Raw genomic sequence first — 15,938 nt, forward strand, 5'->3', positions numbered from 1 at the left:
CAATACCTCTCCTGGGCATATATCCAGAAGATGTCCCAACCGGTAAGAAGGACACATGCTCCACTATGTTCATAGCAGCCCTATTTATAATAGTCTTCCTTCCAAAACAAATATCTATCTTCTTTACTAATACTTTCATCTCATTTAAAATGCTTTCTCACATGGCATCTCTACCATCCAATCAATCAATGAAGTCCCCACATCCCCATATTCTTTTTATGTTGTTTTGTTTTTTGTTTTGTTTTGTTTTGTTTTGTTTTTCAAGACAGGGTTTCTCTGAATAGCCCTGACTGTCGTGGAACTCACTCTGTAGACCAGCCTGGCCTTGAACTCAGAGATCTGCCTGCCTCTGCCTCCCAAACAGAACAACAATGGCCTGTACTGTAAGATCAAGAATCGACAAATGGGACCTCATAAAATTGTAGAGCTTCTTTCTGTAGGGCAAAAGACACTGTCAATAAGACAAAAAGGCCACCAACAGATTGGGAAAGAATTTTTACCAATCCTAAACCCAATGGGGGACTAATATCCAATATATACAAAGAGCTCAAGAAGCTGAACTTCAGAAATTCAAATAATCCCATTAAAAATGGGGTACAGAGCTAAACAAAGAATTCTCAACTGAGGAATACAGAAGGGCTGAGAAGTGCTTGAAAAAATGTTCAACATCCTTAATCATCAGGGAAATGCAAATGAAAACAACCCTGAGATTCCACCTCACACCAGTCAGAATGGCTAAGATCAAAAATCCAGGTGACAGCAGATGCTGGCAAGGATGTGGAGAAAGAGGAACACTCCATTGCTGGTGGGATTGCAAGCTTGTACAACCACTCTGGAAATCAGTCTGGCGGTTCCTCAGAAAACTGGACACAGTACTACTGGAGGATCCCGAAATGCCTCTCCTGGGCATATATTGTCAAAATGTAATGATAACTTCAATGAAATTTAATTTAAATAGCAACTGATATCATTAATGATACAGCAAGACTTTTCCTAAGTAGGTAACAATAGTGGAGAAAGGACTTAAGTTCTATTACCTCATATCTCATCACTTGAAAGATCCTAGGCAAGACACTTAATATCACATAAATTGATCACCTATGAAATAGGTGTAAGTCTATTCACAGTGCCTTTCCTAATAGTTATAAGATGAACTAACTTATGTGAAAGTATTTAAGAAAGCTCAAGCTTCCGCCCAGTCCTTTCTGCTGGAGCAGACACTTGACAGGTCTGCTCCAGTGAAGACACCATATCTGGACCCATCCTAGAGGACCAGCTGCACTCAGAGCGGTTGGTAAGAACCACCACCACCACCATACCTCCAGAGTCCCAGAGCTGCTGCTGGGAGCCCGGTGGACTCAGGACCCATTACCCACCAAAATACCCATCCTCCTGAATACCACTCCTCCTCCATACCTTCTGCCCTTTCCTCTGCCCAGTACTTTCTGCTGGGGCAGACTCTTGGCTGGTCTGCTCCAGTGAAGACACCATATCCTGACCCATCCTAGAGATCCTGCTGCACGCAGAGCAGTTGAGGAGCCGCTACACTCAGAGCAGCTGAGGATCAGCTGCACTCAGAGCAGTTGAACAACAGCTTGACAGCTCCACTAAAGACCCAACAGTCTGAAGGCCTCCCAGGAGATCTACTACAGCTGGGGCAACAGATCAGTAGCTTCTCTGATCCTCTGAAGAGCCTACAGTTGGATGGCCCACAGGTGGTCTCAAACAGCCAGAGGCACAGGCCTACCTGGAGACCTGAAGCAACCCAGGGACAAAAGAGGCAGACTCCAGACAGTCACCCAGATCAACAAACACCAGGGATATCCATAAAGGCATAAACAACAGAAGCCAATATACATGCGCATCATCATCAGAACCCAGTTCTCCCACCACAGCAAGCCCCGAATACACCAACACACCTGAAAATCATTAATCTGTCCTAAAATCCTATCTCATGAAGATAATAGAGTCCTTTACAGAAGATATAAATAACTCACTGAAAGAAATACAGGAAATCACAGGCAAACAGGTGAAGGAATCGAATAAAGTGATCCAAGACCTAAAAGTGGAAGTAGAAAAAATAAAGAAAACACAAATGGAGGCAAAACTAGAAATGGAAAACCTAGGAAAGAGGACAGGAAATACAGATGTTAAGTATCACAAACAGAATACAAGAGATAGAAGAGAGAATCTCAGGTGTAGAAGAGACGGTAGAAGAGATTGACACAACTATCAAAAGAAAATTCAAAACATAAAAAACACCTAAACAAAGCATCCAGGAAATTCAGGACACAATGAAAAGAGCAAATCTAAGAATAATCGGAATAGAGGAGAACACAGATTTCCAGGTCAAAGGACCTGAAAATGTCTTCAATAAAATTATGGAAGAAAACGTCCCCAACCTTAAGAAAGAGATGGCCATAAAGGTATAGGAAGCCTATAGAACACCAAATAGATGGGACCAGAAAAGAAAATATCTCTCGTCACATAGTAATCAAAACACTAAACGCACAGAGCAAAGAAAGAATGTTCACATGTCTGAATTTGCTTTCATTTTGAAAATCAATAAAACTAAGATGACAACTTTCATCAAAAGTTCCATGCCTAAAGATTAAGCTAAGAAGTGACAGGATAATTAATTACACTGCACAGATAAGATGGGATATGGCAACTTCTTTTATTACAGACTATGATGAGAACAGCATGAAAATTGAGCATAGCAACTGATTTACTCAGTAGCTATCTCGTACATTAAGTAAAAGAGATATTATGTAGTAAATGAAATCCAGTATCCAGTTCTGGACAATCTGAAAGCTGAAAGTCAAAACATTTCATTAAAGGTATAATCAATGGTTAAGTAAATCTAATATGGTGGGGGATATGTAAAGAAAGAACTTCTCTTTTGGAATTCATCCTACTTTGACAAAGTACTAAATACAATGTTTTCGACATCACAATTTGGTGAAGTTCCTAGTTCTATAGGAAACATAGAAGCGTAGTTCTAGCTAGCTGGTGAAATTCCTAGCTCTATAGAAGCATAAAAACATACTACTATTCCCAATTTTTGCTAAAAACCAAAGTATTTTTGGAGTTCCACCAAGTGTAAAGCTGATATTTAAAAGTAATCAAGAACTAGAAACTCCTAAATACCCACATAATTTCTCTGTAAAGAAAATTCTTTTAACCAAAAGGACAATATTCCCATGAAATTAAAACCTTATATTGTGGTTCATATATAAGCAGCATTTTGTAAAAAGATAGTCCACTGCCAAATAAAACTTTAGAATAACAGTTCAATTTTAGTACCTCAAATGTATTTGAAAACCATGAAAATGTATCTGCTAAATAAAAGACATTAGTGGATTGTAAGCCCACAAAAGAAGCTTTTAATTATAAAATACTAAAATGATTTTAACACATAAAGGAGAAAAAATCAGCATCAATAGTTTTTATAAAATGTTTACTATCAAAGTAGATTACACAAACTAAGTCTAATATCACTTATAATGCTTATTTGGATTTTGAGGACCATTATAGATGGACTGTACTTTTAAAAAATTTATCCTAACTAAAAAATGCTGACTGCTTTGTATAAATGCACTTGCTTTAATAATTGTCAAAATGTATCTGTAACTTAAAGAGCTTAGAGATGTTAATTCTATTGTTACCTAATATCACTCATCAATTAATGGTAATAAACAGGGAACATTTCCAAATGAATATGCCACATGAATACCCTGTAATCCTTTACATAAGTTAAAAAAACAAAACAACTGCCAACAGCTGGTTAAGTTATTCAGCACAGGTGTTCACTATTTTTCACCTTTTGCACATTTTCTTCCCTAATATAGCATATTACAGAAAGTGTGTTTTTACTTTTAGATATAATTTTGTTCTAAGGCCATCCATTTTGATTTGCATAGTATATTATACTTTCCAGCTGTTTAAACCTAAAATACATAAATATTCCATGACTACTCAAAAGAATTATAGATCAGACTACACAAACTGTTCCAGAAAATTATATTAACCTTGAATTTTCTGTATAATATATTGTAGAAATGTCTCCAGTTGTGTCCAGTTGAAATGTTTTTTACACATTATAGAATACAGCTGAAGTATCAGCCTTTCCTTACATCTATCCCAGAACAAAACTTCATATGGTTAGCAGCTGGTAATGCCAGCTCCCTACTCAACCATTAGGTCCTTCTTCCTTCTTATGAGATAAACTGAGTTCATGACAATTTATCAGACAGAAAGGTTCCCAGTCCTAGGAATGAATCACAACTGACCAAAAATTTTTGTTGTAACTGTATTTCACATTTGGTGTGATGAATTTAAAAGTGTGCACGTACGTACTTGAGTTTTACCTAGTTAAGGCAAACTCCTTTGAAGACTCTTGGTAAAAACTGTCTATAATAATAATGGTTACAATAATGATCTCCCATTTTCTTTTCTGTACAGAGGTTTTTGGCACATGTGAGAACTTGACTGGACTAGTGCCAACCAGGAACCATCCAGCGACCCTGGATGGAAAACTAAAATACTCTAACATGCAGAAGCTAAACAAGCTACAAATCCTCTGTCGACCTGCCCGATTCACTCCTATCTACCGACTTGTTTCAACAACTTTTAACTGTCGTGCTTTCACATCTAAAACAAACCTACTCTACACCATGATAAACAACTTGCTGGACACTGAAGGAATGTATCAGATGTATTTTTTATTTCTTTCTTCCTAGTGGACTAATGCCACTGATAATATTGTTCAAGAGGTTTATTGTTTGTTTTTAGAGTTCAAAATGAAGAAGTGGAGTTTCAGATTCCTATCACAATAGAGTATTCGGCTTTGATATCATTATCAACCTACTAAAAAGTTTGTTCATTTAAATTTAAGAAACATTTTCATTCTAGTTTAACTGTATATCAAAAAGGGGGAAATGATAGTCATTAATATTCAAAAATAGAAAAATAACATGCTGTTGACATATGTTTACAATAATAAAAGTCCTTCTTACTAGATTCAGTGAGCAAAGGCCACTTGCAGCTAGCCAATACTGACAACCTGAGTTTGATCCCTGGCACTATATGGTAAAAAAGAAAGAACTGACTCACAACAAGTTTTTCTCTGATTTCCACACATGTGCAGGCAATTACACACACACACACACACACACACACACACACACACACACACGCGCGCGCACGCGCGCGCAGAAAGAGAGAGAGAGAGAGAGAGAGAGAGAAAATAAGTTTATTTTCTTAATAAAGAAAAAAACGTGAGTATGAAATTAACATGCAATACTTTTTTATCTAAGAATTATCTGCATTTGTGTGACCTGAGTCTATACAAGATTTAAAGCTACAAATAATGGCAACTTTACTTCCCCGGTATAAACTAAGAAATATTCCTGCACATATAAACTACAATCACAACAAACCAAAGATACTGGAATTTCACCCGTTCTCATGAGTTCAAGCCACAGTGCTGGGTGGCATAGCAAGATCCTGTCTCACAAAACCAAAACCCCAACTGAAAAGAGGTTCAGTGAGCACAGCAGAGAACCTGGACTTAGAGGGCTATGAGTTCAATCACCCACACTATGATCTCCACCGCTCACTAAACTTCAGTTCATCCTCTTGTAACAACTCATGCACGTGAATGGAGTATTATAAAGAAAGGAAGGCTACAGCGAGTGCTACAAAAATAACAGCCAACAACTGCATGGACGTTTTCTTCCTTCCCTTTCATCAGTTAGTTGTTTAGCTGCAAAAGATCATGTAATGGAGAGACAACCTTTGAATAGCAAAAGCATTACAAGGTTCCAAGAGGCAGGATACAGAACAAAACTCTGACAAAGCAATCTCTAAACTTTCCTAGAATCCTACGTTGACATGAATGATGTTCTGAGGAGTGAGACTATCAACCTAATCCTCATATCTCACACAGAAAACACTCAAAATGGGTCATGGAAAAATATGCGTAATTTGTAACTACAGGAAGTCTCCTGGAAGTACACCCAAATGAAGATATCTCCTATTCAATGCAAAAACATAATCCAAGAAGGGAAAATGAATAAATGGCACCTTATTCATATCTGTCAAACCTGCTGGGCAAAATATCCTGTTTAAGGAGGAAGAAAAGAAAAGTTACAGATAGAGGAAAGTATTCTTAAACTATACTTACCAAAGAACAAATATCTACAAAAAGAATTCTGGGGCTGGAGAGATGGCTCAGAGTTTAAGAGCACTGATTCCTCTTCCAGAGGTCCTGAGTTCAAATCCCAGCAACCACATGATGGCTCACAACCATCTGTAATGAGATCTGATGCCCTCTTGTGATGGTTTGTATATCCTTGGACCAGGGAGTGGCACCATCTGAAGGTGTGGCCTTGTTGGAATAGGTGTGACCTGGTTGGAATGGATGTGTCACTGTGTGTGTGGGTATAAGATCCTTACCCTAGTTGCCTGGAAGTCAGTCTTCCACTAGCAGCCTTTGGATGAAGACATAGAACTCTCAGCTCCTCCTGCGCCATGCCTGCCTGGATACCGCCATGCTCCCTCTTTGATGATCATAAACTAAACCTCTGAACCTGTAAGCCAGCCCCAACTAAATGTTGTTGTTGTTGTTTTTTTTATATAAGACTTGCCTTGGTCATGGTGTCTGTGGTGAGGATCTTATACCCACACCCACAGTGACACACCCATTCCAACCAGGTCACACCTATTCCAAAAAGGCCACATCTTCAGATGGTGCCACTCCCTGGTCCAAGGATATACAAACCATCACACCTCTTCTGGGGTGTCTGAAGACAGCTACAGTGTACTTACATATGAATAAAATATTAAAAAAAAAAAAGAATTCTGTAACCAACAAGAAAAAAATCAGTTCACTTTAAAAATATGTAAAAGGCATCAAGAGTTCAGCCAAAACACATATGAATGCCAAATAACTACAGAAAATGATATACAAAAGAAGCCATCAGTGAAATTCATCCTAACTTCAAAAAAGTGGGCTGAGATGTAGCTCACCTGGCGGAGTGTGATCCCTAGCACTGCATCAACCCAGGAAGGGTACACACCTGTAATCTCAGCTCTCTGGAAGGATGAGGCAGGGGGGCCGACAGGAGCTCAGGGCTAGCCTAAGCAACATAAAAAGATCTAGTGCAAAATATTCAAAGATGAGTTAAAAATAAAAATCAACAGTGCTGTCCCATTGCTCTACCTCATTTCCAAAAAGAGTAAGAGACCGGCCCCTTGCAATGGATAATGGGAACATAGAAAGCTAAAAAGCCTGTGTATAGCAAAGAAAACTGTCAATCAAGTGAAGAGGCAGCCCACAGAATTGAAGAAAACCTTAGCCAACTATATTTCTGACAGTATTAGGATAGTGTACACAACAAACTCAAACAATTTAACATAAAGAAAACAAAACTAATTTTAAAATAAAGCATCTATTGCTAGTTTATTTGAGAAGCATCTATATTTACTTCCATAGTGGAACACACAACAGAATATAAAAATTGCTTTTTGTCTACATTCTTTGTATTTTTCTTAAGAACTTATTATTTATTGTACGTGTGTGAGTGTTTTGCCTGCATGTATATATCATGCACACCTGGTGTCCAAGGAGGTAAGAAGAAGATATCAGAAATCTTATAACTGGAGTTAGGGATGGTTGTGAGCCACCATGTTGATGCTGGGAATAAACCCTGGGTCCTCGTAAGAGTAGCAAGTGTTCTCAACAAGTAAGGCACCTCTTCAGCAGTCAGCCTATGTTCTAATACCACTCAGGACCACCTGGCCAAGGTTGGCACTGGCCCCTGTGAGCTTATCCCTCCTAAATCAATCATTAAATAGCAAAATGCCTGCATAGACTGGCCTACAGGCTAGAGGCATTTTCCCAATTGAAGTTGGGAAACCCCTCTGGAGATTCCTTTTTTTTTTTCCATTCTTTAATATTTTTTTTTGATTTTTAATATTTTTATTACATATTTTCCTCAATTACATTTCCAATGCTATCCCAAAAGTCCCCCATAGCGCCCCCCACTTCCCTACCCACCCATTCCCATTCTTTTGGCCCTGGCATTCCCCTATATTGGGGCATATAAAGTTTGCAAGTCCAATGGGCCTCTCTTTCCAGTGATGGCCGACTAGGCCATCTTTCGATACATATGCAGCTAGAGACAAGAGCTCCGGGGTTCTGGTTAGTACATCATGTTGTTCCAACAATAGGGTTGCAGATCCCTTTAGCTCCTTGGGTACTTTCTCTAGCTTCTCCATTGGGAGCCCTGTGATACATCCAATAGCTGACTGTGAACATCCACTCCTGTGTTTGCTAGGCCCCGGCATCGTCTCACAAGAGACAGCTATATTTGGGTCCTTTCAGCAAAATCTTGCTAGTGTATGCAGCTTGTGTGGAGCTGACAAACTAACAAAAACAGCCCGATTATAACACAGGATTGTTACAAAGAGAAAATGAAGTGCATGACATTGATGTTAAATGTTATTATAGCAAAACCAGAGAACACTCAGGGTTAGAGCTGAAAAAGGCCCGAAAGCCAATGTATCGATTTCACTATTAGCAGCATCCTTATTACTCAGGTCTCCTGAAGAAGTGTGAAAAGGGGGAAATAATGCTATGTAAATGATTTTCATACCTGGCATAACAAAATACTTCTACATGTTGAATTGTTTTGTCCTTGCTACTAAGAAGAATAGCTTCTTCATTTTCAAGTATCTGTTCTTGCCACATTGAGTTTTCAGTCACAACATCACTATTTTCCTAAACAAAACACAGAAAAGGAGTTTTAACTAAATTGAAAGGTATGAACTAAAAATTCCCAAGAGAAATTGTATCTTGTCTTAAATTCATGTTTTTATTTGTAATCACATCAAAATGTAATGGCTTCCGAATAACTGAACTGACTCCAACAGTGTGCCAGCTTCAAAGGAGGCAGGAACAAAGAATGCATAAAATGAATCAAAAGCTAGCTTTGGTATACAGGTGTCTATGAGGCCCTGCTGGGTCTGGAAAATGCTGTTCTCCTCAAGTTATCCACTACCTCTGGCTCTAACATTCTTTCTGTTCCCTCTTCTGCATAGATCCCCAAGCTTTGATGGGAAGGATGCGATATCATAAAGACATCCCACTTAGGGCTGAGCATTTCATAGTCTCTAACTCTCTGAATGGTGTCCAGTAGGCCACACCCACTTCATGCAACGATATTTGATCTATAACCTCTTTGCAACTTTATCACCCATACTTTTGTCTTCAGGAGAGCCACTGCTGATACACTCTATTAAATAATCAGTGAAAGCAAGCACCATGCTTATTAGACTAATTGAATGCTATAAACAACAATTCTTAGCTAACTGAATAGTTTCCTGGAATATTAGCATCTCTTTTCCCAACCTTCTCAACTTATTTGAGAGACAGCAGGTTCTAAGTTATGTAAGATAGTCTCCGGAAAAGTTTCATTTCAAGCCACATATACCCATTTACATAAAACAAGTCTTATATTAAACGTTAAACTATATAAATACCATGAATAAATCTCTACACTGTATAGCCAGATAGCTCTAAAACTCTTCTTTATAGTAGGTACTTAGCTGAAGTATTAAGAAGACACTTTAGAAAAAAAAAATTCTGAAAGTCAACTTTTTTTTCTCTTTAGCTTAAAAGATTCTGCCACATGATAGAAGCATACAAACCAGAGACTATTCCACACTGTTTTCTTCTTCAAATAAGTGATAGTATATATAACATCATAAAACATCATAATGCAAAGAACAACTAATAAAAATTGAAATTTTGAGATTTTAGAATGGCTGGTGAAATTTCTGTGAATGGTTTTGTAGAAAGTCTTTCCTTATACAACACTAGCTTAAGAAGTAATTGCATGCGCTTTTGTCAAATAGGTGAATGAAAATAAGGTATCTATCTCACATGACAGAAACAGAAAATATTTCATCAATGAATGGACATTATATGACACAAGATATAACATAGCGATTTGCAGTATCCCATCACAACTTTACCTGGTATTCCTTTAGCCAGGACAACAGTCCTGAAAAGCTGAAACTGGCCCAGTTTCCTCCATAGTAGCTTCTTCTGTAACAATGCAAATAAAAAGAATGTAAAAATCAAGTCACTGATCTCCATAAACTAAGCCATCATTGACCTTTCACCTCACATTATTTTCCAATATTGCTGTCCCAAGTATTCCAAAGCATATTGTTGAAATAAGAGGAAATGGTAAATGGGAGGAAATGGTTATTTTCAGATCTCAAAGGCAACTTTTTCTGATATAAAAGCTTAAAAATTCCTTGCCTTCCAAAGAAATGAAAGTTGTTTTCTTCAGAAGTCATAGGAAAACTCAGTTTCAAATGACCAGCATAGTGAGTTCCAGTACTGATCCACTAGAATAGTTAAGAGTCACAATGCTGGGAACTGATGGGATGGGATCTGAAGGTTGATAAACTTTCAAAAACGTATGTCAGCTTCTTTTAAAATGATACAATTACCCTATGATCAGCACCTGTATGCCTAAGCAATCACATAAGAGAAAAACACAATTTCAAAAAAATGTCTTTTCATCAAATTATTAGACCCAAAGTGATAATATCATTAACAGGAAAATATGTAAACAAGTTCAGCTATATCCACAGATCATATACTTTTTACCAACGTAAAAAGATAAAATACTGACACGCACAACAAGATAGGTCAATCTCAAAATTATTATTCTGAATGAAACCTTAAGACACAAGGAATATATTCCATAATTCCATAAATGTGGCATTCGAAAACAAGCTAAATTAATCTATGGTTAAAACAATACATGAGTGTTTGCCTCAGAGTGGGAGTGTTAAGGTTTAAATTATATAAATATATACATTTTAAAAACATATCTAAATGATATACTTAAAATCTGTACATTTCACACTATGTAGAATTTAACTTTGAAAAGAACCATAAGCAAATATTAAGTGTTTACTAATAATGTGAATGCTAAAATTCTGAGTGAAAGAAATTAGTGAAATATACAAATCACTAATACTGAAAGATGCATGGACCCCAGAATGTGTATGTGGATCATTATGTGATGTAGAGCAATTACATCCAAATGGCCACCGCAGAACCTCTGTAGTGGACTCACAGGTACTCACAGTACACTGGCTTTGTTTTGTTTTTCCAGTTTTCTTACACTTGAAGCTTATTAGGGTAAAATATAGGAAAAACAGAAGCAATCTGAGTTTTTGAGCACTGACTACAACGTGTCAATTTTTGAGGTATTTTCATCTAATTATGAAGAGACTAAGAAAACTCTCAGTAGAGCCACTCTGGTGTCACTATTAAGTGACTTGAGGTCAGTTCCTGGTCAAAGCCTATTTTTCTCGCCTACACTTGCTCAAACGGTTTTTGACAGAGCTATAATTGGCCCTCGTATTTTTCCCTGAAGCTCCCATTTTCAACTTTTCCTGTTGATTTGTTCCTAACATCAACATCTGGTGATCTCATCCAATTATGTATGTAAAAGGTGAAGCATGGTTTCCATTACTGTGGTCTCTGACAAAACATGGCAAGACAAATATTAGAAAACTCACTATAAAACCAGAATATTCTGGCAAAACTCATTTTGATATCTCTATGGTTTTAAATATGATTTATGACATCTCTTAAAGATATTAGATATCAATATCAAGAAGACCGAAAGAAATAGAAAAAAAATCAATATGACATTCCAATATGATCTCTGGAGCAAACTACAATAGACATGATGGAAATTAAGGCCACAGGATGTTTTGTTTTACCTTCAAAGATATGGCTTTAGAACTGTGACATTTAAATCTAATTTATAAAATGTTTTTCCATTATGCTTAAAACTGATTCTACAGGGGGAAATAAGACTAGGTAACTAGTTTAGATTTGTAAGCCTCAGAGACATGATTTAAAGACAAAGTGAGGATGAGGGGGAAAATGGTACAGCGTGTTTCTGCCAATTTTGTATCATTACTGCCTCTGCACATCATGTAAAGGAGGAAGCACTTGACGAGGGAAAACAAAGTATATTTCTGCTGTTAGGAACAGTTTCTGACGGGGAAAAAGACTCTGGGAAATCAGAACATATATATTCATGATATTGAAACAGGAAACAGAAAGCTAGATTCTAAAGTCCTCTAATGTCCCAATATAATTAAGTGTCCTAAAAGTCTTTAGCAAAAATAAACAGACATAAAGGTATAATAACAAGACAGCCCCCTGTGTTATAGTACTATATGTGAAATGTTGATCTTAAAACTGTACAAAATATCATTTTAATTTTCTAGTTTCATACAGCCTACCGCAAATACCAGCTAAGTTTTTCTACATAAAAATAAAAAGATCTCAATAACTGTATCAATTAATACCAATCAATAAATAAGAATGCTGATGACACAATAATTCAAGATATTTCTTCAACTTTCCATAGGTTTTATATTACTTTGCTTCATTTTATCCAACAGAAAATATATAACAGGCAGAGATGATAACCATTAAATACATTAGTCAGACTTCATTAATTAAGCACCAACCCCTTTCTTTTCCATTTGCCATAATTATAATTCTTTACTGACTATTCAGTAGTAGGGACAACCACAGGATGCTATATTACAAACAGCTTCTATAAACAAGCCCCAAAACACTGACAAAAGACAGAGCTACTGGCATTCAGACACATTCATCTGGGAATCATTTTACTTAAGAAACTCATAGTGGAAAATACATTCAGACAGGTACGCAAGAGGTTTAAAGATTGCTCAGTGAGAAAGGGGGCCAGCCTAGCTCAACTCTAATAATAACCCTCTCTATCCCAATGTCTCACAACTCCTTTTCCTAGGGCAAGACTAATAGCACTTTCCTTTGACAGCATTTTATCTTTCCAGGTTTGTTTTCAGAAGTATTGTCTCTTGGATCTCCAGCACTTTATGAGAAAATACAAAATGCTTCTTCATTTTTATAGGTGAGCCCAATGAGACTTGCGACCAGTCAAGGCAGCACAGCCCCGAATGACAGAACTGATATTCCAACTCAGTTCTCCCAAATACTAAGCCTGTCTATACCAACACACAAATCAGCAACTTTTAGACAAGGAAACATTAGTTAGTCCTCAAGACAATGGTAGCTAGGGTAAAGACTAACATTCACTTACATACTGAAATGCAGCTTTCCTCTAATTCTAAATTCTACTTCTACAAAACGAAACCACGGACTGGCTACTAACAGTTGTCTCAAAGGAAAAAGGCCTAATGACAAAATAAAAATGGATAACACTAGGTTTCAAAACGTTAACAAGAAATGGTTTTCTAGTGCCAGGGCTTCTCAACAGTATTCACTATTACAATATCTGCTGGAGCTTTCCAAGAGAGAAGACAGCTCTATATAGCATATCAAAATGTAAAATGAACAATGAGCACATTTTTTTTGAGAATTTTGAAGGAAGGGCATTTAACAACACATTTTGAGAAACGTTAGCTCAATTCATATTAAGGGGAAGGAAAGCCCATATACATTGCACTTGGCATTGTATATTCACTCTTTCATTTAAGTACTTTGTCTAATTCAGTCAGCTAAGAAATAGTAAAGTTGGAACTTGAGCCCATGGTATAACTATCCCAAAGCTTATCTCTGTCCCATAAATATTATCTACTATAAACTACAGGTTTCACATCTTTAAAATTACAAACATAAGTAAACCCTAGACTGTCTTACAAGGAAAAGCAATGGTATCTGTTTACAAACTTCCAGATGGCATAAAGTCTAGTTTTGTTTTGCTTTGCTTCATAAAAACAGTATAATAATATCAACACAGTCTATTTCTAATGTCAGAGCTGGGGGGACTATTTATTTCTAGGACCCAAAATTTGATTTGGTCTCTCAAATTCAGAATGCACAAACAGAAAAAAAAAAACAAAAACAAACAAACGATTTTTGCCAGCTAGTATTGGTTTGCTAGCCATTAATGAGTACAATGTACCCTGTAAATTAAATAATGGATCAAACCTGCCCTCCTTAGACAGTGTCAGTCTCAGCAAAAAAAGGCTCAGTTCCATTTAAATTTGTTGGAATCCTACAACATCATGGCATGCCAATATCATTCTGTTAACAAACTACATGCCATAATTCTAGGACATAGAAAATATATTGAACTTGATCCCTAATAACACAATACTTCATTTAGCAAAAGTTCAACATACATGCCATACATGGAAGTTGTCCTCCTTCCACCATTCCCTACATTCTTAGACAATTAGGTTGGACCTCCATGATAAACTGCAGATTAATTCTAATATTAGAAGATGACCTGGCCTTTTCTTCGTTGTGTTTGCAGAAACAAACATTTTATGCACTTATCATATCACTTAACACTCCTCTACTGATGACTCATAAATCGGTACTCCAATCTGGGCTCCTCTGCTCATCTCCAAACTCAGATCTGAAAATGTAAACTATGAGCAGCCATCAGCTTATTACACATCTCCCATTCTTAAACAGCCAGCATGTACTTCAATTCGATAGATCCAAAGGGCAAAAATTATTTGTCAACAGCCCCAACTGTTTTCTTTCCTCATTTCAACAAACAAACAAACAAACAAACAGAAAACCAACAAAAAAAACAGCACTATTATAGTTTTCGATGATGGAAAAAATAAACTTGAACTTCCAAAATAGTTTTTCAAGTATCAACTATAATTAGCTTGTCAAACCTCTTCTGTCCTTCCCAACCTTCCCTTCTAGTGTCTTACTCTAATACTCCAGGTATGTACTTACCTGTCTTAATGTATTAGTCTCACCAAAGCTTTTCCTACCTCTAGCTTCTTTCAATGCAACTTCAACACTAAGGCCACTGTGATCTGTCTGGAGAGACTCCATTATGTCTTTCTCATGTTTAAAGATGTCTGATGGCTCAGTAATGTTTATGGAACCAAGTACAAAATCATTAGGATAACAAAATGGTTCCCAAGGTAATAGCAACTTCACTCTACATGTATCAGTCACAAATTCATATTCAGCTCCAGCAATGCCTGACTGAGCCAAGTGCCTCCACGCTGCTTTTATTTGTAATATTGATTGCCTATACTCTGCTAATATTCTAGTCCATCACCATCACAGTACTAGCCAAACTATTCCAAATTCTCACCTCTTCTGAAGTTCTGAAGGAGCCAGAAGTTCTCCAGCATAAATAATCACAAATAATCACACACACACACACACACACACACATATATATATATATATATGAATAACAGTTTTCTTCTTAATGTGGTAAAGTTTTCTCTATTTTCCTGGCTGTTTATGGTATAATTTTATTCACAAAACCTTCAAAATATATAAATTTGTGCTATCTGAGTCAAATATCTCTATTTTGGTAGAGAAAATTGACTTACACTTTTCTATACTGTCTAATTTATTTATACTAATGTTAAGATAGAAACTAATATGATCACTCCCATTGCAGTAGTCGCCTATAAACAGTGGTTCTCACTGTTAATCCCCTTCCTTTTTTATTTTTCTTTTATTTATTTTTTTGAAAAATTTTTTTCATATAATTTATTCCGATTGCATTTTCCCCTCCTCCAAGTCCTCCTAGACCCCACCCATCTCCCTACCACCCAAACCCATACCCTTTCTTACTCTTTCTCATTTGAAAACAAATAGGCACCTTTTAAATAAGGAAGGAAAATAATAAGGCAAAATAAAATAAAAACAAATGAACCTGCATAGGAAAAATAAAAACAAAAACAAAAGAAGAGAAAAAAGCCAAAGAAAAAGCACAAGAAAAACATAGACACGGGGACACACATATTCACAGAGAGAGAAAGCCCATAGAGAAAAAAAAATGGAAACCATAATATGTAGCAAAATGCTTGCAGAGAAGAAAAAATATGGACTT

The 15,938-nt window shown here is 36.7% G+C and overlaps 1 protein-coding gene across 1 annotated transcript in view; it reads right to left on the reverse strand.

Moving 5' to 3' along the window:
- Positions 1-15,938, reverse strand: part of Chm (CHM Rab escort protein) — a 136,281-nt gene that overhangs the window by 81,095 nt on the left and 39,248 nt on the right. Inside the window, exons 3-4 of the mRNA XM_021153427.2 lie at positions 10,042-10,114; positions 8,661-8,785 (exon numbers count right to left, since the gene is read on the reverse strand). Coding sequence (XP_021009086.1) covers positions 8,661-8,785; positions 10,042-10,114 — 198 coding nt within the window. The remainder of the gene's footprint in view (positions 1-8,660; positions 8,786-10,041; positions 10,115-15,938) is intronic.

Source organism: Mus caroli, chromosome X (assembly GCF_900094665.2).
Source record: "Mus caroli chromosome X, CAROLI_EIJ_v1.1, whole genome shotgun sequence".
NCBI lineage: Eukaryota > Metazoa > Chordata > Mammalia > Rodentia > Muridae > Mus > Mus caroli.